Below are 22,061 nucleotides of genomic sequence, written 5' to 3' on the forward strand. Positions count from 1 at the left end.
CAGGAGGGGGATTATCATCACAGGCTAATGTCGCAGGCTCGAACAGCTCTGCCCCGGCCCGGGCTCGTTTCCCGGGCCGGCCATGGACATCTCGCAGCCGGCTACGCACAGAGAAGCGTCCTCAGCGCGGAAGGTTGGGCTCGGAAGATGGAGATACAGTCACCGGAGGCCCTAGGCCCATAGACATCGGACAAGCGTTGAACGAGGACCCGTCTTTGCTGCGATTACTCGGTGTTACTGAGAAACATAGGCGCCAAAGAGATGCGGGTTTCTACTCAAGCGCGAGTGAAGAGGTGAGGTTGAAAACCATGCATCGTTTTTCTAATCTAAGATATAGCACCACGGTAGTTTTAAAAAGAAAGCTCTTTACACACAATGTGTTCTTTCCACTGATCAAATAAGCTTCTGGCTGCAAATTGCAGTGTCGGTGGGCAAGCTAGGTAGTTAGCCTGTGCTACATGGATCACGTTTAAATCGCTCACTAGCTAGCTCACTTAGCTTTCTAGATAGTTAAAGTACCCAGCTGTCGAGGATAATGTCAATTCACCCGTAGCTTGGAACTAACTCAAAAGTCATCTATGGTGACACTGTACCAAGCTCAAGTAAATGATCCATCATGCGAAGCAAAGCTAGTGAACCTGTCAAAATAAAATGAGAAGTCTGCCTTACAGGTAATTTGTTGTGTTTGTGGCGGGGAAATTGGCGGTATTCACAATCAACGTTACCGTGGAGATAACTTACGAACCGAAGCGGTTTTAGAAGTAGCCACATTACTTATCTAATTTGCAATACACGCTTGTTGATGGATATCTTAGCAGCGCTGCCCTACTACTTGGAGAGGTTCCACAATTACTATCCGTCACTTGTCAGCTGGACGAGCAGCTACAACGTGTACCGGTGAGAGTCGAACACTAAAGTACTTGCTTATAAAACTAAGAGGCAGGCAGGTATGTCTCAAATGTTGAATCGCTTTAATTATTCAGCGTCTCTGTAAAAATTAGTTTGATTTGAACCTTTGATAGTTTGTGAGGCTAGAGACTTATGTTTATAATGGACTGGAGGAAGATTGACGCTTGTTCAGTACTGGACGTTGTCATTATCAATGCATTTGTACAACTCCACCCACAGCATTTTAATGCTATATCATGACGATCACCCAATTATATGTGTGATTGGCCTCTGACGGGGCATCAGCTAGTTATCTGCCTGTGTAGGCTGATGTCAAAATATTAGATGATGTCTAGAACATGTGACATCACTGACACTGTACTGATGCAATCTTCCACATTGAGCTGTACTGTAGCAGTGGCATTGCTTGAGTCTGTGGTTGAACGGACAGTTCCACGAACTTCAACGGCATTATAGAGGGACAGTTTTTTCAAGAATATCCTCTTAGATATTTTATTCTGGGTCACTGAAGATTAATGTGAGTACGTTGAAGTCTGCCTGCTCTCTGCACTCAGGCCTTCTGCCTGCCTGTCTTCACGTTTTACGTGGTGTCTGAATGAGGGAAGTGTACACTATGCTGTAGAAACAATGAATTCAATATTGAAAGAATGAGGTAGTTACAATTATGGTAGTTACAAAGTCTGGTGTACGCAGACAATTTCTAACGCTTTATATGATATGTTATCAGTCTCTCTTCAGTAGCAGGTGGATTACAGTGATGATGATGATGATGATGCCCATCAGAATAAGTAGCCTTGTTGCTGATGTAATGCTGTTGTAACCCAGTCTTGATGTCCTGGTCTGAATGTGCAGCAAACACTGTTGTGCCTTGATGTAAACCAGATCAAGTATATATATATTGAAAACAGCCTTTCTGTGAAATAAGCTACAAGCACATCACTCCTTCATGGATTTCTTTGTGTAGACAAGTTGTGCTCTTTGGTGTGTGTGATTAAAACTTCCCCTTGTTCCTGCTAGCAGAAAGACCCAAACTTCTGTATCGCTTTTTTTATCAGTTGGAAACAAATGGTTTAACCTCACTTGGCAATGTAGCCGACATTAAAACTGTAAGTCAGTCGTTAAGTCATGGCTCCTCTCCACTTTATTAAACTAATTCAATGTGTGTTTTTAATCAGATATTGGCTTGGTGGGCTGTAAGCTCTCACCTTCAGCCACCTGCCCTCTGATACGTATAGTACCATATATTGTCTCGTAAAACAGGATATGGTGTGATTCAGGTACTATTATAAGACGACACGGAAAGTTTAATGTAACTGTTATGATGATGAACATAAGCGTAAATTTAAAATGTTTTACAATTTACATTTACAATTTTTCTTATTAATTTTTTTAGGAAGAAGACTTCACTGGGTTTGGTACAGAGTTTCTCCCGTTACTCTCCGTACACTACTCCTCTGGAAGTGAGTATAAGTTGATTACTCTCCGAACTGACATTGGCCGGGTTTCCCAGATTCGTTAACGAATCTGGGAATTTACATTTACTGCCATTTACATTTAGTCATTTAGCAGACGCTCTTATCCAGAGCGACTTACAGCAAGTACAGGGACATTCCCCCCCGAGGCAAGTAAGGTGAAATACCTTGCCCAAGGGCACAATGTAATTTTGCATGGCCGGGAATCGAACCGGCAACCTTCGGATTGACTTATACTTGTTTTCTTCTCTTTACCTCCAGCCTCTCCTCTCCCATCGTCTTTATTGAACCAAGAGAAGCCCCCCCCAGCCCCAGACCTAGCCCTGAAACAGAAGCCCGGGACTGAACTAAAACTTGAAGGAAACGGTGGGAAGGTCGCTAAACGAGGCCAAGGAGCCAGGCAGAAGGAGGGGAGGAACACGGAGGGAGCCTGGACAACCGTTAAACTGGGAGCCAAAAAGATGGCATCTGGTTCGGGCGTGAAGTCCGCAGGGAGGCAGGCTACTGCTACGACGAGGAAGGCCAGGGGAAGTGCAAAAGCAGATCACGCTTCATCCTCAGGCAGGAAGAGGAGCCGAGACAAACCAGCCAAGGAACCCAGAGGTTCCAGCTCAACCAGCAGCACCAAACAGGGCAAGTTGGTGTGTACCCTGACGGTGGTGAAGAGCAGAAGGAAAGCCTGCAGGGGGAAGGAGGCCGGCAACGACTCCAAACAGGAAACAAAGCCCCAGGTTTCCACCAACAGGAGAAGAGGCCATGCTGTCCTCGACTCTTCTCAAAAGGCAGCGCAGTCCCCTAAACCTGTCAAAGGGAAGCAGAGACAAAGGAGCAGGGGAGCCTCGTCAGTCGCAGGGGCCGAAGCAAGGGCCGAAGCAAGGGCCGAGGCAGGGGCCGAGGCTGGGGCCGAGGCAAGGGCCGAGGCAAGGGCCGAGGCTGGGGCCGAGGCTGGAGCCGGGGCCGGCGACGAGCCTTCAGGACCTCCCAGAGGACCTGCGCAAGCACGACGCCGTCGAAGAAACGTGCCATACTTTGGCAAAAGACGCAAGTCCCTCATTGGAAAGAGGAGGAAGCCCGGGTCCGTGACCACGTCTCCGACGGACCCCGTCAAAAGACGAGCCCGGCGGAGGTCCGTCTTCTACACCCTCGAGCCGACGGTTCCCTTGAAGCAAGAGGACCAGGGTCAGGCCGTGGAGGGAGAGGGCGGCGTCCAGCCCAACATCGCTCACTTGACCTCCCCCGTGGTCAGCGCTCGGTCCTCCCGAGTCATAAAGTTACCCAGGAGGTTCCTCGACGAGGAGGAGCTTCCCAGGGCGAGGGGAAAAGGGAAAAGCCAAGGGAAGCAAGAGTCCGACATCGACGAAGATATGTGTTGGAGCCCAGAACTGAAGTCCGAAGGTGAACAACGAACTCCCAAGACGTCCTCAAAAATGAACCCCGGTTCCTCTCACTTCTTGGTCTACGAGAAACTCAAAAATCTGACCTCGAAGCTCTCCCGGAAGAACCGAGATCCGGGCGGGACACCTGAGGACGGCGCGGACTCCAATCAGACCACGGTGAAGAGGAGGAGGAGGAGGAGGTCCAAGCTGACGATGGAGGAGCTGGACTCCCCCGGGGTGGTGAGGAAGCTGGCGGTGCTCATCAGCGGAGCTAGCGCCGCAGGGACCGTCTCAGCCAAAGCTTGGGAAGAGGGCGAGTACAACGCGGAAAGCGTCAAACGTAAGAACTTCCTCTGTTCCCCCCCCCCTTCCAAATCTTGTTCACACAACGCTATGCTTTCCAGAAGAACGCTGCATTTTAATAACACGCTGCTGCTGTCAAGGAGAGGAGGTGTCTTTCTGCTTCGGCTAAAGATGTGTGTGTGTTGCTACCCGCGGTCAGATGTATTTACTGAGCGTCCTGTCCTCAGGAGAAGATGGCGGCGTGACGGTGGACCAGGGAGACCTCAGCCAGCGGGTTCACCTCTCCAACAAGAGGATGCTGCACCTGGTGAAGAGAGCCAAGGTCCAGCTCATCAAGATCGACCAGCAGAAGCTGCTCAAGTCCTCCCAGGTGAGAAGACGCGCTGGAGCAGCTTGAATGTGGGGGTCAGGTGGCTGAGCGGTTAGGGAGTCGGGCTATTAATCAGAAGGTTGTTGGTTCGATTCCCGGCCGTGCAAAATTACATTGTGTCCTTGGGCAAGACACTTCACCCTACTTGCCTCGGGGGGGAATGTCCCTGTACTTACTGTAAGTCGCTCTGGATAAGAGCGTCTGCTAAATGACTAAATGTAAATGTAATGTCTCAGTGAACTTTGTGTTTGGTGTACATGCGGGATTCAGTTATTGTCAGTTGGGGTGAAGGTCAGTTGCTTTGTGTCCCTGTCACAACCTTCACCTCTCCCTGGTCGTGTGCGATGCTGCAGGTGGTGTGCAATGATCTGGCCGGAGGCAGACGAAGGAGGAGGAGGAGGAGGGTGAAGGGAGCAAACCACGACGGCACAACTCAGGTGAGGAGTTTTTTCTTTTTTTCACTTTTGTTTGCTTGTGTTTTGACAATCTCTGACAAGCCCAAGGACACAACGTCATTTTTCACAGCCGGATATCGAACCGGCAACCTTCTGATTACTAGCCCGATTCCCTAACCGCTCAGCCACCTGCCTCCTCCACCTGTTTCTCCCCAGGAGCAGCCCGTCGGCGGACCGCGGATCAAGCACGTGTGCCGGGCGGCAGCGGTGGCGTTGGGCCAGCCCCGCGCCATGGTGCCCGACGACATCCCACGCCTCAGCGCCCTGCCTCTCCACGAGAGGGAGGGCATCTGCCCCTCGCCTGCGGCGGAGGGTGAGCTCCCCTCAGTTACAGCTTCGCCCCAAAACCAACAGCTCAGAGGGTCACAGACGAGTTAACGATATAGGAAGCCAGCGTTGGCTTGTCAATGTCTTGACTTTCTCCCTCCCTCATTCCCTTCTTCCTTCTCTCTCTCTCTATCTCTCCCTCCCCCTCCCTCCAGACGTGGCCTACCTCTCCGACCAGGACAGCGTTGCCTCTCAGGAACACAAGTCGCTGTGGGTTCGCAAGTTCAAGAAGCGTCTGAGTGCGGAGCGAGAGTTTGGCCCTGGGGGGCGCTCCACGCGCTGTGGCAGGTGCAAGGGCTGCCACTTCAAGAAGGACTGCGGCACCTGCATCAACTGCCTGGACAAGCCCAAGTTTGGAGGGCCCAACACCAAACGGCAGTGCTGTGTGTAAGTTGCGTCAAACCTTTCCCCTTCCAAAGATGCTGTTCCCATTAAACGCATACAAGGCTTGTATACCTTTACACACCAGGATGCCCATAACTCAGATCATCCCCCCCCAAAACCATTGTCATCAGGTACAGGAAATGCGAGCGGATTAAGAACAGAGCCTTCAAACGTACCGTCACGCCGTACAGAGGTAAGTGAACATGCCTGTCATTCCTGCGTCGCAACAGCTGGTGGCGCTGCCGAGCCTGGGCAGGACTTAACAAGCACGCGGCTCTTTGTCTTCCTCAGTGCAGGGGAAGAGGCGGAGGCGGCGGCGTCCGTCCCTCAGCGGCGCCCTCTCCACCGATGAGGACGGCGAGGATGATTGGTTAAGAGGGGAGGCGGAGCCGGGGGACGGCCCGACCAATCAGGCTGATTGCCTGAGTCCCTCCACCCGGAAGCAGCCCAAGCGGAACGTAACTCCGCGGTCGTACAGCAGCCTGCTGAGGTCCGACTCGGACACAGAGACCACCGGAGAGTCCTCACTCAAGACCCGAGTCTCCCCCGGCAGCCGAGGTAATGGCGGTTTTTTAATAGCGTAGATTTTTTTTTTTACATGTACAAAAAGTAGTCAATTAAGTTAGGAAACCAAATCAGAATAACGGCAGATGAACAGATCTCTAATACATCTGCCTCGCTATTTACATTTAGTCATTTAGCAGACGCTCTTATCCAGGGTGACTTACAGTAAGTACAGGGACATTCCCCCCAAGGCAAGTAGGGTGAAGTGCCTTGCCCAAGGACACAACGTATTTTTGCACGGCCGGGAATCGAACCGGCAACCTTCTGATTAACACCCCGACTCCCTAACCACTCAGCCATCTGACCCCGCTCAGCCCTTGTTTTTTATTAATGTCGATTTTCTTTGACATGTACATGTTCAAAAAGTAGTCAATTAAGTTAGGAAACCAAAACAGAATAACAGCAGACGTACAGATGTCTGATACGGCTGTCGTCTTGGATGCTGCGTGCTAAGAGGGAGATATTAAGACATTGTTTGTCTTTAATATGAATCGTAAAAAATGTCCAATAAAGCATGAAAATGCCCCTAAAATATATATTTTTTACTAAAAACGACTGTTTCTGTCAGACGCGGCGGTGGATGAGCACCATGACAACCCGGTTCTGGAGGCGCTGCCCTGCGAGGGGGTGAGGCTGCCCTGCGAGGGGTTGAGGCATCGGCGGCCGGGGTCCCGGGGCCTGGGGGGAAGGAGGAAAACCGACAAGGTAATAACGACCACGAACCTCCAAGCCTGCCTGACTGTCCGTACCGACGTGCAGTCGTCTGACTGTCCTTCCTGACTGTCACTGTCTAATGTCGTCTTTCGTAGCATTCGTTTGGCAGATCATGTTATACGTGAATGCATAGACCTAGGTTACCATTTATATCTATAAAATATAGACGTTTCATCTTCAGCCATAATCAGTTATCTTTAACTGTTTTTATCTGTTAAATAATCTGTAATTAAAAACGCATTTAGCTGTGCTTAACTTTTTTTAAAGCTGAGACTTGCAGCTCTGTTGCACGGTCGGTCGACCAAAATTGCATGCGCTTACAGCTATTTTGAATCTGTGCTCTTCTTCCCTGTAACTTGAATTTTGATCTTATTTCCTGTTTCAAATAACGTTTCTCTTTCTCACTTTCACTCACTCTGCATCGAGTTCTGGCGGTATTGGGATTTGTAGTCTTCTTGGACCACTAGTGTTGCTTTTTGTAGTCCTTCAACTTCAGTGCTGTGGCACCGCTGTCACACCCCCCTAATCCTTCCTCTCTCTTTTCCACGACCACGCTAAATCTTTACGGTATCTATTTCTTAAAGGTGTTGGGTTTTGTGGTGGTAGTCCGCTTTTCCTCCTCCTCCTTAGCTTGGCGTCTGATGGAAATCTGTCTCTCCTGTTGATATCGGCTTCAGCAGTTCCCCCATCTGCAGGTACAGGAGACGCCTGCTGAGGAGGAGTCGTCGACCACGCCCCACCTGGTCAAACAGACCAATCAGAAAGGCCGGAAGCAGGCGCGCTGCCCTCCTATAGGCCGGAGGCCGCCTTTGCGGTTGCGGTTCAGTCTCCAGCTGCGTTTGCAGCGGCTGCCCCGGTCTGTGGTCCGCTTGGCCCAAGGCCTCCCCCCCCAGGAGGAGGAGGAGGAAGGGGAGGAGGAGGAAGGGGAGGAGGGGGAGGAGGAGGAGGCGTGGCCATCGCCTGAAGAGGAGGAGGAGGACAGGAGGAGAGAGGGGGCTCGGTACCTTCCTGACCAAACTGATGGCAGCTATCTCCTTAATTCCCAGAATTTGTCAGAGCAAACCCCGCTGAACTCCCTCGCCTCTCTGACCAACGGGTTCCCTCGAAAGGCCGTCTCGCAGAGCGCGCACAAGATCCGGGTGGACTTCAAGGTGAGCCGCCTCTCACCCACAACATGTCCCTTCCTTTCTCTCCACTGACACTCTCGTTCTCTTTCTGTCCTCTCTGGTGTCGTCTCTTTTTTTTTTGTTCCATTTCTCTCTCTCGTTGTGGCGTTCTCTCCCTCTAATCTCCTCCTCCCTCTCTCTCTCTGTGGCGTTCCTCCCAGGAGGACTGTGCCGTCCAGAACGTGTGGCTGATGGGAGGGCTGAGCATCCTCACGTCGGTCCCTGTGACCCCCCAGCCCGTCTGCCTGCTCTGTGCCAGCAAGGGACAGCATGAGGTAGGGGGGCGCCGCCTGCCAGACACCCTCCTCCCCCCGTCACGGGCGGAGGCTTGGCTTCAAGTGTGGGTGGGACGGATTTGCCGTTTTCGAAAAGGGGGATGTGGAAGGAGAGGGGTAATTTCCTGTGGGAAAATGCTGATGAGGTTAAAGATGTTCTTTCTATCCCTGGGTTTGAAGCAGCGAATTCGATTCCAACATTTAATTTATTCATATAGCGACATAAAAATGACTCTCGGAAGGGGCTGTTGAAGCTCTTGCCTGCTCTTTAACGCTTCTCCCCTCCCCTCCACGCACGCCCCTCCACACGCCCCTCCCCCCTCCACACGCCCCTCCACACGCCCCTCCCCCCTCCACACGCCCCTCCACACGCCCCTCCCCCGCTCCTCAGATGATCTTCTGCCAGATCTGCTGCGAGCCCTTCCACAGCTTCTGCCTCTGGCCAGAGGAGCGCCCCCCGGAGGACAACAAGGAGAACTGGTGCTGTCGCCGCTGCAAGTTCTGCCACGTCTGCGGGCGCAAGAGCAAGAGCTCCAAGGTCCCAACCGCCGTTTAGAGAACAACCCTGAAACGTCCTCAACTGAACTTTCGTCAAAGTTTTTTTTAGCAATGTTTTTTGCATACCGACCTTCCTGTTGTGTGTCCTTGCAGCCTGTGTTACAGTGCAGGAGGTGTCAGACCTGCTACCACCCTTCGTGTCTGGGACCCACCTACCCCAAACCCCTGAACTGCAGTGCACCCTGGGTAAGCACCACCTCCTGTCCTTCTCCCTCCACAAATCAACACAAACACCTGTACACCTACTCTTCAAGTTTCCCCTCAGCTCTTGACTGAGAGAGACGTGGCTTATTGAGAAAATGGAAGCAGAAGTGAAGTGATCCGGACTGGGTTGTGTCTCTGGTTGTGTCCAGGTGTGCATGACATGCATCAGGTGTCGGAGCTGTGGGGTGACTCCGGGGAAGACTCTGGACATGGCCTGGAACCACGACAAGGACCTCTGTCCAGAGTGCAGCTCTCTGCACAGTAAAGGTAGCAGATCGCTGCAGAGACTCTCAGCTTTACAGAGGATTGGCAGTTTATTCAAAAATCCCCAAATCGTATTTTTATTTTTTTTTACAAACTAACTTGCTGTAAATTACATTTTGTGTTTTTAATATATATATATATATATATATATAAAAAAAAAGATAATTAAAAAAAGATAATTGGTTTCTTAGTTGTAGACTCAACTTAAGTTGTAGTTTTAAAATCGCGCAGTTCTCGACAGTAACTCAGGGTAAATAAGTATGTTGTGTCTAACTGTTGTGTTTTCTGTGCGTCTCCTAGGTAACATCTAACTGTTGTGTTTCTGTGCGTCTCCTAGGTAACTTCTGCAGCGTGTGCTCCCGGTGTTACGAGGACAGTGACAGCCACAGCCTGATGATGCAGTGCTCACTGTGTCACCACTGGGTCCACTCCAAATGTGAAGGGCTGCCTGGTGAGGGAGCAGCAACCGTGGCTTCAGAACATAATCATTACAATCCCATACACACACACACACACATAACAACAATTCCCCGTGTCTTGTTCCAGATGACCTGTACGAGATCATGTCCAGCCTTCCAGATGGGGTGCAGTATTGTTGCTCCCCCTGCAGCCAGACCCAGGCTGTCCCCCAGACCCTGGCTGTGCCCCAGACCCCCGTGGCCCAGGCCAGGAACTGGAAGGCCCAGCTGCAGCAGATCCTGAGGGCCCAGCTGCAGAAGGTGCTGGCCAGCCTCCAGTCATCCTCCATCACCAGGCATCTCAGCACCTGCAAGGAGGTACACCCCACCAACATCCTACTAACCACTAACCAAGTCAGGCTATGGAAGAATCGCGATGATCAAGCTACGATAGTGTGACAGTGCAATTAGGGGGGGGGACAGTGTTATTAGGGGGGTCAGATGGCTGAGCGGTTAGGGAATCGGGCTATTAATCAGAAATTTGCCGGTTCGATTCCCGGCCGTGCTATATGACGTTGTGTCCTTGGGCAAGGCACTTCACCCTACTTGCCTCGGGGGGAATGTCCCTGTACTTACTGTAAGTCGCTCTGGATAAGAGTGTCTGCTAAATGACTAAATGTAAAAGTAGGTCCCCCACCACTGGAAGACTAGAGTTGTTTGGTTTGCTTTGCAGTGTGAGGACTTGGGGGAAGACAGGCGGCATGCAGTGTGTGACCTGCACTCCCTGGAGAGGAGGTTTAAAGAAGGACGGTACACTTCCGTGGTGAGACCCCCTTAATCCTTCATATTCATTTACATCAAGGACTTTACCATTTGTCACTCAAACGTAGATGTCATCATGTGTAAATCCTGGGTTGTCATTGATTGACACCACTACTGACACCACTACTAAACATAAGACTGTTTTTTTTTTTTCATAATTTGTTTTCATAATTTGTTTCACAATTTTTCTCCTCCAATCAGAAAGCATTCCACGAGGATGTTGTCATGGTGATGAGGACGTGGTTGAAACAGGAGGAGTCTCTACCAGAGACGCAGAGACTCACCAGCCAGGCCAAGTCCCACTACCTGAAGGTGAACCGCTCACCATGCTCACTGGATCGGAAGTACATGTTGTGCATTGAATTGATGTACTCAAACCTATTTTTGAAAATAAATCGCAAATATATTTTCAACCTTTCAAAACCTTTTGTAGAAAATATTTCTCAAACCTTTTATAAATTTTTTTCAAACCTTTAGAAACTTTTTAACATTCTTTTCAATTTTTTTATTGGGGGTGGGCGGGGGGCAATATATTTTTCAAATCTTTTTTGGCAACATTTTTCAAATCTTTCTAAACAATTTAAAAAATGTTTTCTTGAAAAAATGTAAACCTTTCGAAACTTTTTGTAGAAAAGTACTCAACTTTTTAACTCAACGGTTAATTTTGTACTTCGGGACGGTACTCGGACAGTGAGGAAAAAAGTTTGTTGCGAGCCCTGGATGTACTGATCAGAAGTTATTTACTTTGAACTAAAGCTCCATCTCGTGTCATGTTTCTCACAGTTGATGGAGGACACCTTCAGTTGGTTCCACAGACAGGATCTGGTCAAGTGGGATTCCCTCTCACAAGACTTCCCACGGTAAATCCCACAGCGATATTTCAACTTTAAAAACGCCTTTCAAATGAGATCAACCCAAGACACTCTCTTGAGCTAGTCATCACACCTCAATCTCTGTCTGTCTCTCCCTCCCTCTCTCCTTCCCTCTCTCTCCCTCTTTCTCTCCCTCCCTCTCTCTCTCTTTCTCTCTCTCTTTCTCTCTCTCTTTCTCTCTCTCCCTCTCTCCTTCCCTCTCTCTCCCCCTCTCCCTCCCTCTCTTTCTCTCTCTTTCTCTCTCTTTTTCTCTCCCTCTCCCTCCCTCTCTCTCTCCCTCCCTCCCTCCCTCCCTCCCTCCCTCCCTCCCTCCCTCCCTCCCTCTCTCTCTCCCCCTCCCTCTCTCCCTCTCTCCCTCCCTCTCTCTCCCCCTCCCCCTCCCTCTCTCTCTCCCCCTCCCTCTCTCTCTCCCCCTCCCTCTCCCCCTCTCTCCCTCCCTCCCTCTCTCTCTCCCCCCCTCTCTCTCCCTCCCTCTCTCTCCCTCCTTCTCTCTCTCCCCCTCCCCCTCCCTCTCTCTCTCCCCCTCCCTCTCCCCCTCTCTCCCTCCCTCCCTCTCTCTCTCCCCCCCTCTCTCTCCCTCCTTCTCTCTCTCTCCCTCCCTCTCTCTCCCCCTCCCCCTCCCTCCCCCAGAGGCATGCTACCCGAGGCTGTCCTTCCGCCCTCCAGGGAGCACAGCTATGCACAGTGGCTGGAGAGGACCTACCAGGCCAGCAGGGCGCCCGACTCCTCCCTCCCGTCCTCGGCCTCCTCCCAGCAGCCTCGGCCCGGAGGCAGCCTCCCTTCTCAGGGTACAAGGCCTCTCCTCACCACACACACACACACACACACACACACACACGTGGAAACAGAAGGGTCTGGGCCGGCAGTGTGACAACCCCAGCCCAAGACGACAGCGTTGGGGGGTCTAACACCGGCGATGACCGAGCATTTGATTGGACTGTTCTGTCTCTCATGGTGCGGTGTAGGTTCGACTCCGGGAGAGCAGCAGGACTGGAGCAGAGACGAGAGGCAGTGCATGCTGTGTCAGCAGTACGGAGACGCAGCGCCCAACGTGAGTCGCCACTCGCTGGAGGACGAAAAAAAAAAAACACGATTCACATCAATTTGTGAATCAATCTGAATCGCTAGCAGACTGAATTGCGATTCAAATGTGAATCAATATTTTATATATATATACATTTTTTATATTATGTATTTATTTTTATTCTGAAAAATCGTGAAGCGATTTTTTTATCGAATCGTGACCCCAAGAATCGATTTGAATCGTATCGTGAGGTACCAAAAGATTCCCACCCCTAACGTTTTAGGTCTTTCTCCCTCCACGGGGAGTGAGCCCGTCATGTGTGGCGCTGAGTCATGGTCGGTTGTGTGCTGTACCCCTGTAGGGCGCGGGACGCCTGCTGTACCTGGGACAGAACGAGTGGGCTCACGTCAACTGCTGCCTGTGGTCCGCCGAGGTGTACGAGGACAACGGCGCCCTGCTGCAGGTCCACAGCGCCGTCTCCAGGGGGCGCCACCTGGTAAAGAGCCACGCCGAAACCGCATTCTTTAGTAATTATTCAAATGACCTGCGTGTGTTTGCTTGATCGGGTTTATGGTTGTTCTACACGTTGGGGTTTTTCCTGTTAACCTGCTATTTTTATGTCCTTGTACTTACTGTAAGTCGCTCTGGATAAGAGCGTCTGCTACATTTACATTTAGTCATTTAGCAGACGCTCTTATCCAGAGCGACTTACAGTAAGTACAGGGACATTCCCCCGAGACAAGTAGGGTGAAGTGCCTTGCCCAAGGACACAACATCAATTGACAAGGCCGGGAATCGAACTGGCAACCTTCAGATTACTAGCCCGACTCTCTCACCGCTCAGCCATCTGACTCCCATGCTAAATGACTAAATGTGTGTCCTCCCCCAGCGGTGCGAGCGATGCGGCCAGGCAGGAGCCACGGTGGGCTGCTGTCTGGCCACCTGCCAGAGCAACTACCACTTCATGTGCGCCCGAGCCCGCAACTGTGTGTTCCAGCAGGACAGGAAGGTGTACTGCTACAAACACAGGGACCTCATCAGTGAGCAGGTAGGACCCCTCACGGCCAACACACACACACTGACACACACACTGACACACACACAGCAAGTCCAGATGCCCGTAGTTCACACTTGCCCCAGACATGGGCGCAGTTCTGTCGCTGACCCTGCTACGCGTCGGTGCTTCACACATGGCGACTCCCAGCGTCTTGTGATTTATGTGCCGTTCCCTCTCTGCCGCCAGATGGTGTCGGGGAGTGGCTTCCAGGTTCCCAGGAGGGTGTTTGTGGACTTTGAAGGCATCACACTCCGGAAGAAGTTCCTGACTGGCCTGGAGCCAGAGTCTATAAACATGACCATCGGTGAGTTTGTCAAAAAAACACCTCCCCTGCTTTTGATTATAGTGTGTGTTCCCAGGCACTTAACCTGTGTGTGATGTATAGTACAGCCATCAATCACGGCCTGTTTACTTCTCTAAGACCATTCCTTCTCTCTCGCTCTCTCGCTCTCTCTCTCTCCATGTGTGTGTGTCCAGGCTCTCTGCAAATTCAGAAAATGGGCTATCTGACTGAACTGTCTTCCAACGGAGGGAAGCTGTACCCTGTGGGTTACCAGTAAGTGACCAATAAAAACATCAATATAAATATATTCATACATGGACGTTCTGGGTCCTTTTAACAGCATGTTTCCCCCCCTGCCTTGGTGTGTCCTCCAGGTGTTCGCGCCTGTTCTGGAGCACGGTGGACCCCAGGAGGCCCTGTAAGTACACCTGCAGGGTGACGGAGGTGAGCAGCCCTCTGCCAGGCCGGCCTGAACAGCCTCCCTGGGAGCACGAGCTGAACAAGACCACCGCCCACGGCCCCCACCACGGCCCCCACCACGGCCAGGGTGAGGACCCAGGGGATTCCCCCCAGCGTGGACCACAAGCGCTGATTAATCATGTGTGAATTTGGAAGGGGCTTGTTTGTTTGGATCCTTGGGAAGTTTGAATAAATGGTAGTCCGGGCAACCAAATGAGTGTCAGTTTGACAGTAAAACTTTTTTTTCTTCTATTTTTTCTTCTTCTTCCAATTAGAAATGGAGAACCCAGACATGGTGACGAGCTGTCCACCAATCGAGGCTCCTTCCAGCACCGTGTCCCCGCCCTCCAAACTAGACCCTGCAGTGGGACCCAAAACCCCGGGACACCTGCACACCAGGAGACCAGCAGGAGGAACGTCTAGACCCCTTCCTTCCCCAGGTACATCCCCCACCTTGTATCTAGACCCCTTCCTTCCCCAGGTACACCCCCCCCACCTTGTATCTAGACCCCTTCCTTCCCCAGGTACATCCCCCACCTTGTCTAGGTGCCTTTGAGTAAACCTAATCTATTTTGTCTTGGTGAATCAGACGTTGTTTAGACGGCATATCGATTTGGATAGCATGTTCCCTGTCTACTTCACGTGTGGTTTGTCACGTCCTGTCCTGACCCCCGTCCTCTCCTAAACAGGCAACGCCGTGTCCAAGTCGCACCACATCCTGACCCTCCGAGACCTGGAGGACACCAGGCGCCCGCGCAGGCTGTCCCGGACACGCCACCCCTCCTCCTCCCCCACCGACCCCCCCTCCGGCCCCCCCTCCGGCCCCATGACGCTGCGTTCGGGGGGGCTCCTCAGCCCCTGCTGCCTCCCCTTCAGCTCCCCTCCCAGGGCCTCCGACCCCCCGGCCTCGCCGCCTCCCCGGAGAGGCCGGCGGGCCTCGGCCTCCAGCTGGGGCTCCGCCCCCACCTCCCCGTCCTCCCCCCGCGGCGTGGCCAGCCCTCCCTCCGGCCTCCGCCACTCCCCCAGAGGCCGGCAACCCTTCAAGATCGCCACGCCCGTCTCGGCCGAGCTTCCCCAAGACTTCCTGGTGTCCTCCGAGGCCGAGGACTCGGTCACGGCTCCCAACGGCGGGTCTCTGCCCCCGGGGAACCTGGAGGAGGAGGTGGCCCGTCTGATGGCGGACCCGGAGCTGACCTTCACCCCTCTGGACGCCGACACGGAGGTGGCGGTGGCGTCGTTGCTCAACGCCAAGCTGGAGTTCGACGAGGCCCTGCTGAACGAAAACGTGGTCCTCCACTGCGGCTCGCAGGCGGGCGCCAGGGGAGAGGCCGACGGGGAGCCGCAGGGCGGGGAGGACGCCGCGAGCGAGGGGAGGCCGGGCAGGGTGGAGGCAGCCAAGGCCGCCGGCGCCTTCCCTAAAGCGGTGAGCTCTGGGGAGGGCCTGGACCACGCGTCCTCTGACGAGGACATGGACCACTACCTGAAGTTCTCCCGCACCGTGGTGGTGCGCGAGGCGGCCAAGGACGCCGGGCCGGGCTCCTCGCCCCCGGCCTCTCAATCCATCGCCCAGCTCGACGGCACCAACAACGGCTCGGAGAGCGACGGCAGCGAGGGACCGGGCGAGGAGAGCGCCGGGAGGAGCGGGAAGGCCAAGCTGCCGTCCCCCCCCGCCGTCAGCCAGGCAGCCAATCACAACGCGCTGTCCAAGACGCTGGTCATCTCCATGGAGAGGATCGATGCCATACCGACCCAGTCGCCACACAAGCAGGAGAAGCCGGCGTGTGTCCAGGAGACGGAGCCGGCCTCCTCCTCGTCCCTGTTCATGGAAACGAGCGACATCAACAACGAGTTCTCGGTGCAGGAGGAGGTTCTGATGGACGCCGAGGCTCAGAAGGAAGTCCTGCTGGATCCGTCCACCGGTCACTTCATCTCTGCCGACGACGGCTCGGTGGTGTACCTGGCCAACAACGCCGGGCTGGACAAGGACGACGGCACCTCGTCCACGGACTCGCTCGCCGGTGAAGAGGACAACCGAGACCCGGACTACTCGCCCGAACTTCCTCCCGCCAAAAAGCCGGCGGCAGCCTCGCCGATGAAAACCAAAACCATCATCATGAAAGCCCGCCCCATGCCCGCCGTGAACTTGAAATGCGCCCCCCTCGGGGCTCCTCCCACACCGCCCCAGGTCATCAAGGTGTCCTTGCCCCCCGGGCAGCCACCCAGGACGGTGTCGTCCGCTCCGACCATCACCGTACGGGCCATCCCCAGGACCGTGACCTCGCCCATCGTCATCAACGGCCTGAACACCCTCCCTCTGCAGGCTGGAGCCCCCAGGGGCCAGACGATAGCCATCCGCCTCAACCCCACCAAGGCGGCCCTACCCCAGCCTCCAGCCCCCGTCCTTGCTCAGCCCGGTGCCCCGCCCCTGGCCCCGCCCACTGGCCCCGCCCCTCAGGTCCTACTGGTCAACCGCCAGGGTCAGATTCTGATCAAAGATCCCCGGACGAACACCTACCAGACCCTGACCACCAGCTCCCCGTCCTACGCCCGCATCAGCCAGATCGCCAAGATCATCCACAGCTCCGCCCCCCGGCCCGCCCCCCGCGTCGTCATCACCCCCACTCCCGTCCCCCGCGTCCAGAACGCCGTCCCCGCCAACCCCACCCCCAGGAGCTACACGCCCACCGGCTCCACCAAGAAGGTGTTTGTGCGGGCCATGCCCCTGCTCAGCGCTGGCCGGCAAGCGGGCGCCCGGGTGAAGAACGTGTCTCACCCGGGCAGCCCCGACGGCATGGCCCAGTCCATCATCGACCAGGCCATGGCGTCCCACCGTGAGCGGACGCGCCCCAACATCCTGACCTCTCCCCACACGCCGCGCCCCTCCCAACACCCCCTCAGCCCCTCCCAGTTCAGCGTGCACCCCTACCTGGGGAAGCTGCAGTCCCCCGTGGCCTTCGCCCCCGGCGGGTTCCAGCCCGCCATCGTCCCCCCGCCGCGCTCGCAGGTGCGCGTGAAGAGGGTGTCGTCCGCCTCGGAGAGACCGGCGAGGAAGAGGAGCAGGACCGATGCTCTGGACGAGGACATGTCCTCCTCCAGCGAGATGGACGAGCTCAGCAACAGCAGGTACCACAGAGCAGCTCTGTCTGTCCTGATGTGAGGGGGGGGGGGGGGTTGTCTTATCCATGACAGTGACAGACAGGACACACACACATCAAGTTACCACCATGACACAGTAAACAGACTCATGCCCCAGACAAAGTGCATTCTGATTCATTTCTGTTTACGTTTCAGTTTTGACTGAAGTAACGAGTACAGGAACTGTGTTTACCATGTGCCTCACTGCTCTCTCTCTCTTCTTTCCTCTCTCTCCTCTCCTCCCAGGTCTAGCAGAGTTCGTATAAAAGCCCCGACCATGACGGACATCCTGGACCTGGACCCGAGCCCTCCTGTCTTGCCTGTGAAGGAGCAGCTCAGGATCGTGGCTCCGGAGCTGAACAACACCAGGTAACGTCTCAGAACCTTCACAGAACCTTCACAGGACCACGCACCCTGTCAACGACCAGAGGAGGAGGTGAAGCAATAACCAGAAGTGAGCTGTGGTTCGTGTGAGTAACAGTGTGAGTGTGTCCTCCAGGCACACCCCTATGCAGCGCCTGCCCGCCAACGCTGCAGTCCAGCGCAGCAAAACAGACGTGTGGGTGAGCGCTCGGCACGCAGACCTGTCAGACTGGGGCCCCTACTCAGGTGAGTGACCCGCCTCACCCCCACACCCGCCTCGCCCCCACACACCTGCCTCGCCCCCACACACCTGCCTCGCCCCCACACACCTGCCTCGCCCCCACACACCTGCCTCGCCCCCACACACCTGCCTCGCCCCCACACACCCGCCTCACCCCCATACCCGCCTCACCCCCCCACACCCGCCTCACACCCGCCTCGCCCTCACACACCCGCCTCGCCCTCACACACCCGCCTCGCCCCCACACACCCGCCTCGCCCCCACACACCCGCCTCACCCCCACACACCTGCCTCACAGAGTAGAACAGAGTCTCTATAAGAGAGCTGTATTCAAGTCGTCCCCTTGTGGAAACCAAACGCCCGCCCATCCGATTGGTTGTGGGGCCCAAGCTGCATCAGAGCTGTTCTAGAACCTTCACCGGGCCGAGTCGTGCTGGAGGTCGCTGACAGGTGTGTGTGGTCCTCAGGAATGAGCTCAGACGAGGACATGCTGCCCCCCCGGGTGGAGAAGAGCAGCCAAGCCTACGGCAGCCAGCCCCACCTGCGCTTCGAAATCACCAGCGAAGACGGCTTCAGCGTGAAGGCCGACAGCATCGAGGGTGAGAACAGCGCACTTTCCGTGTTCCGCTTCTGAAAAACCAGGGCGCGACACCGTGTCGGAAAACGAACGCTCAAATCAAAGTATTTTCCCTCCTTTCCTCTTCCCCCCCCCCCTCCCCCCCCCCCCCCCCCCCCCCCTCAGTGGCCTGGCGTGCCGTGACGGACGGCGTCCTGGAGGCGCGGGCGGGGTTCCACCTGAAGCAGCTGCCTCTGGGCGGGGTGAGCGGGCCGCGGGCGCTGGGCGTGCTGCACGACGCCGTGGTCTTCCTGCTGGAGCAGCTGGTGGGAGCGGCCGGCTGCAAGGGACATCGCTTCCGTTTCCACCGCTACGACGGCCCCGAGGACGAGCTGCCGCTCAACCCCAGCGGCTGCGCCCGCGCCGAGGTCTACACGCGGTGAGACATATATATACATATATACACACACTTGACGTTTTCTGTAGTCATTCTGGAAGGTTTCTGGCTCGCTGGCATGAATTCATCTTCCTGCCGTCGTCGTCCCCCGCCTCACAGGAAGTCCACCTTCGACATGTTCAACTTCCTGGCTTCCCAGCACAGACAGCTCCCTGACCTGGCTCCCTGTGAAGAGGAAGACGACGATGTTCCGCTGAAGTCCACCAGGTCAGACCTCAAACACGCATCTGTCGAGTCGCAACAACACTTCCAGCTTGTCTTCCCCAAATGTAAAGGAGCATACCCCTCCGTGTGTGTGTGTGTGTGTGTTCAGACGAGCCACGAGCACTGAGCTGCCCATGGCCATGCGCTTCCGACACCTGGAGAAGGCGTCCAAGGAGGCAGTGGGAGTCTACAGGTAGAAACATGTTTTCATTCGTTTTAGTTTTTGATGCAAGGCCATCTAGGTTCACTGTATCTGTTCATTGTAAATTAACTCAGGTCTCTTCTATCTACACCCTCCTTTTTCTCTCTCCTCCCCCCCCACTCCCTCTCTCCCCCCCACTCCCTCTCTCCTCCCCCACCTCCCCCTCTCCCCCCCCCACTGCCCCTCTCCCCCCCCACTCCCTCTCATCCCCCCCACTCCCTCTCTCCTCCCCCTCTCCCCCCCCACTGCCCCTCTCCCCCCCCCCCCACTCCCTCTCTCCCCCCCCCCACTCCCTCTCCTCCCCCCCACTCCCTCTCTCCTCCCCCCACTCTCCTCCCCAGGTCGGCCATTCACGGACGTGGGCTGTTCTGCAAGAGGAACATCGAGTCTGGGGAGATGGTTATAGAGTACGCGGGCAACGTGATCCGAGCCGTTCTGACAGACAAGCGAGAGAAATACTACGACAGCAGGGTAAGCCAAGGAAAAAAGTATATACAGCAAATGTATCCCCTCTTCAAGTCACTCTGCTGGAACAGGGCCTTTGTGTTCTACATGTAATGCTGTTAAATGCTGCTCCACTAGGGGGCGACATAGAAAACGATTGTACGGTTCTTGAAACCGTGCAAACACCCTTCATGTCTTATCTTTTCCCGACCCAGGGCATCGGCTGCTACATGTTCCGCATCGACGACTTCGACGTGGTGGACGCCACCATGCACGGCAACGCGGCGCGGTTCATCAACCACTCATGCGAGCCCAACTGCTACTCCCGGGTCATCAACGTGGAGGGCCAGAAGCACATCGTCATCTTCGCTCTGAGGAAGATCTACCGGGGCGAGGAGCTCACGTACGACTACAAGTTCCCCATCGAGGACGCCAGCAACAAGCTGCGGTGCAACTGTACCGCCCGGCGCTGTCGCCGCTTTCTCAACTGACGGCGGCCATTTTTGTAGTTCTTTGAGAGGGAGAGGAAGTAGGATTCGGTGACGTGGTTTTCAGACGTGGTACAAACCTGAGCGTGATCACCCTGCCCTCTACAGAGTCAGGTTGACGTACAGACTGGTGCATAAAGTTTAGATTCCAGACAGTTTTCTGACCTCAGTATTTAAATATTCTCGTGGTCGAACACCACCTCCATAGATGTTCTGTTAGGCTTCCTTTGTTCTTGTGTGGAGTCCCTAGTAGACTTCAGGCCTAGCGACTCCACACTGCGTCATTTTCAGGTTGTCCTCGTCTTGGTTTCGTTTGAACCTCGTTTGAACGAGGGGTCGTCTCCTATTGTCGGTGCTGTTGCTACGATAAAACGAAACAAACGATACAAGGCATCAATATCGAAATGAGGAACGGATTTTTAGCACCTTACTTTTCGTGAGCCAAGGCTTTGACATTGCTGTAAATACAAGGCGACACTGATCCACTTGTGAGGAAAGAAATAGACTTCCTGTTGTGGGAATTTGAGCCCAGCCTTCTTCTGTACAGTTTTAGAGCAGCTGCTGTATATTTTAATTGTCTGTGTCCACATTATGGAGACCATACTTCTGAACGTGACCTCAAGGATGAGGGCCCAGGTTTAGCTTATTAGCTTTTGTAAAAGCACAGGTTTTGTCAATTTTTTTTCTGCGTGTTTTTTTGTTGTTTTTATGAAGGTGCTTGTGGAAACCACTTAAAATGTTGCTTCGAAAGTTTTTTTGTTTTGCTGAATCTTCCCCCATACTCCTGGGTGGCTACCACATACTTATCGTTTGTACGTCTTCATCAACACATCTTGTCATCCATCATCAGTGATGATGAACAGAAGATGTTTAGTCTGCCAGAATAATAATTTTCCTGGTATTTGTTTGTCATTTTGTATGTCAAAAGGGTTTAATTCAGCTGTTTCACCTACAGATGCCAACTCCTACAGTGCTCCCTTCCCTTCAAAACCTACAGTTACATATGTATTCTTGTAAAATAAATACTCAGAATGCTAGCGATGATAAAAAAAAGGATGCTTTGTCAAATAATAACCTGCTTTATACGTGCTACTGAACCCACCTGTCAGAGGGGCGTGAAGATGACAGGAGCCAGGGTTCATCTCACCTGATGCTGTCCTGCACATGACCTCCCTCCTCCCCTGTCTCCAGCAGGCGGTCTACCTCAGTGGGTCATGATGACGAGTGTAAACTAGGGAAAAATGAAGTCTCCACCTCGTGCTGTGCCGATCTCCAGCACCGCGCCCGGCAATGGGACACTTTCTCCGGTGTTTTAGTTTGGAACATGGCTGGGTCTCCCCCGAGTACTGACCGCAGTGTGTTTAACGGGAGTGGGATTGTTTGTGTTTATTTTAAATGGAAAATAATTTGTAAAAGTGTAATGAAACATGGGTCTATTACCTTGGGTCACAGGGAATCCTTGTCTGTATAAAGTTGTATACAAAATTTCTAAACCTGTTAAATTTTTTCTATGCACTTTTTTTATTTATGATGTTCTTGGCTTAATAAAGATGTTGAATGGTTTTGAATTCACATTCTTGTATTATTGTGTGGCTTGTTATGGGTCAACGGTGAAGCTTGGAGCACCAATAGTACATAATTGTGACATATTTGACAGACTTTAAACAGATGTTCAAGTTCAGGTTGAACTCTTTCCACGCCCCAGAACATCTTAT

General features: G+C 53.8%; 1 protein-coding gene across 1 annotated transcript; it reads left to right on the top strand.

Annotated features, from left to right (window-relative positions):
• Window positions 1-22: 22 nt before the first annotated feature.
• On the top strand, window positions 23-21,920 carry kmt2ba (lysine (K)-specific methyltransferase 2Ba). Its single transcript, XM_067255722.1, has 37 exons — window positions 23-293; window positions 2,303-2,369; window positions 2,643-4,097; window positions 4,288-4,430; window positions 4,784-4,867; window positions 5,042-5,198; window positions 5,368-5,599; window positions 5,728-5,789; window positions 5,888-6,154; window positions 6,729-6,865; window positions 7,921-8,025; window positions 8,202-8,315; window positions 8,707-8,853; window positions 8,967-9,059; window positions 9,227-9,344; window positions 9,679-9,792; window positions 9,888-10,117; window positions 10,473-10,562; window positions 10,763-10,873; window positions 11,345-11,421; window positions 12,064-12,221; window positions 12,399-12,484; window positions 12,819-12,953; window positions 13,347-13,505; window positions 13,701-13,818; window positions 13,992-14,070; window positions 14,172-14,344; window positions 14,532-14,696; window positions 14,946-17,379; window positions 17,638-17,760; window positions 17,891-18,000; window positions 18,463-18,594; window positions 18,738-18,990; window positions 19,108-19,215; window positions 19,322-19,405; window positions 19,756-19,885; window positions 20,074-21,920. The coding sequence occupies exons 3-37, from the start codon at window positions 2,843-2,845 to the stop codon at window positions 20,347-20,349; spliced, it is 8,259 nt and encodes a 2,752-aa protein (XP_067111823.1). The 5' UTR covers window positions 23-293; window positions 2,303-2,369; window positions 2,643-2,842; the 3' UTR covers window positions 20,350-21,920.
• Window positions 21,921-22,061: the final 141 nt, after the last annotated feature.

This window comes from Osmerus mordax, chromosome 18, assembly GCF_038355195.1.
Source record: "Osmerus mordax isolate fOsmMor3 chromosome 18, fOsmMor3.pri, whole genome shotgun sequence".
In the NCBI taxonomy this organism is placed as follows: domain Eukaryota; kingdom Metazoa; phylum Chordata; class Actinopteri; order Osmeriformes; family Osmeridae; genus Osmerus; species Osmerus mordax.

Excerpts from the sequence above, each read along its gene's own strand:
- kmt2ba (XM_067255722.1), top strand. The coding sequence starts at position 2,843 with ATGGCATCTGGTTCGGGCGTGAAGTCCGCAGGGAGGCAGGCTACTGCT. Across the intron at positions 12,954-13,346 it reads TCTCCAGGGGGCGCCACCTG|CGGTGCGAGCGATGCGGCCA; the intron begins GTAAAGAGCCAC and ends GTCCTCCCCCAG. Across the intron at positions 19,886-20,073 it reads AGAAATACTACGACAGCAGG|GGCATCGGCTGCTACATGTT; the intron begins GTAAGCCAAGGA and ends TTCCCGACCCAG.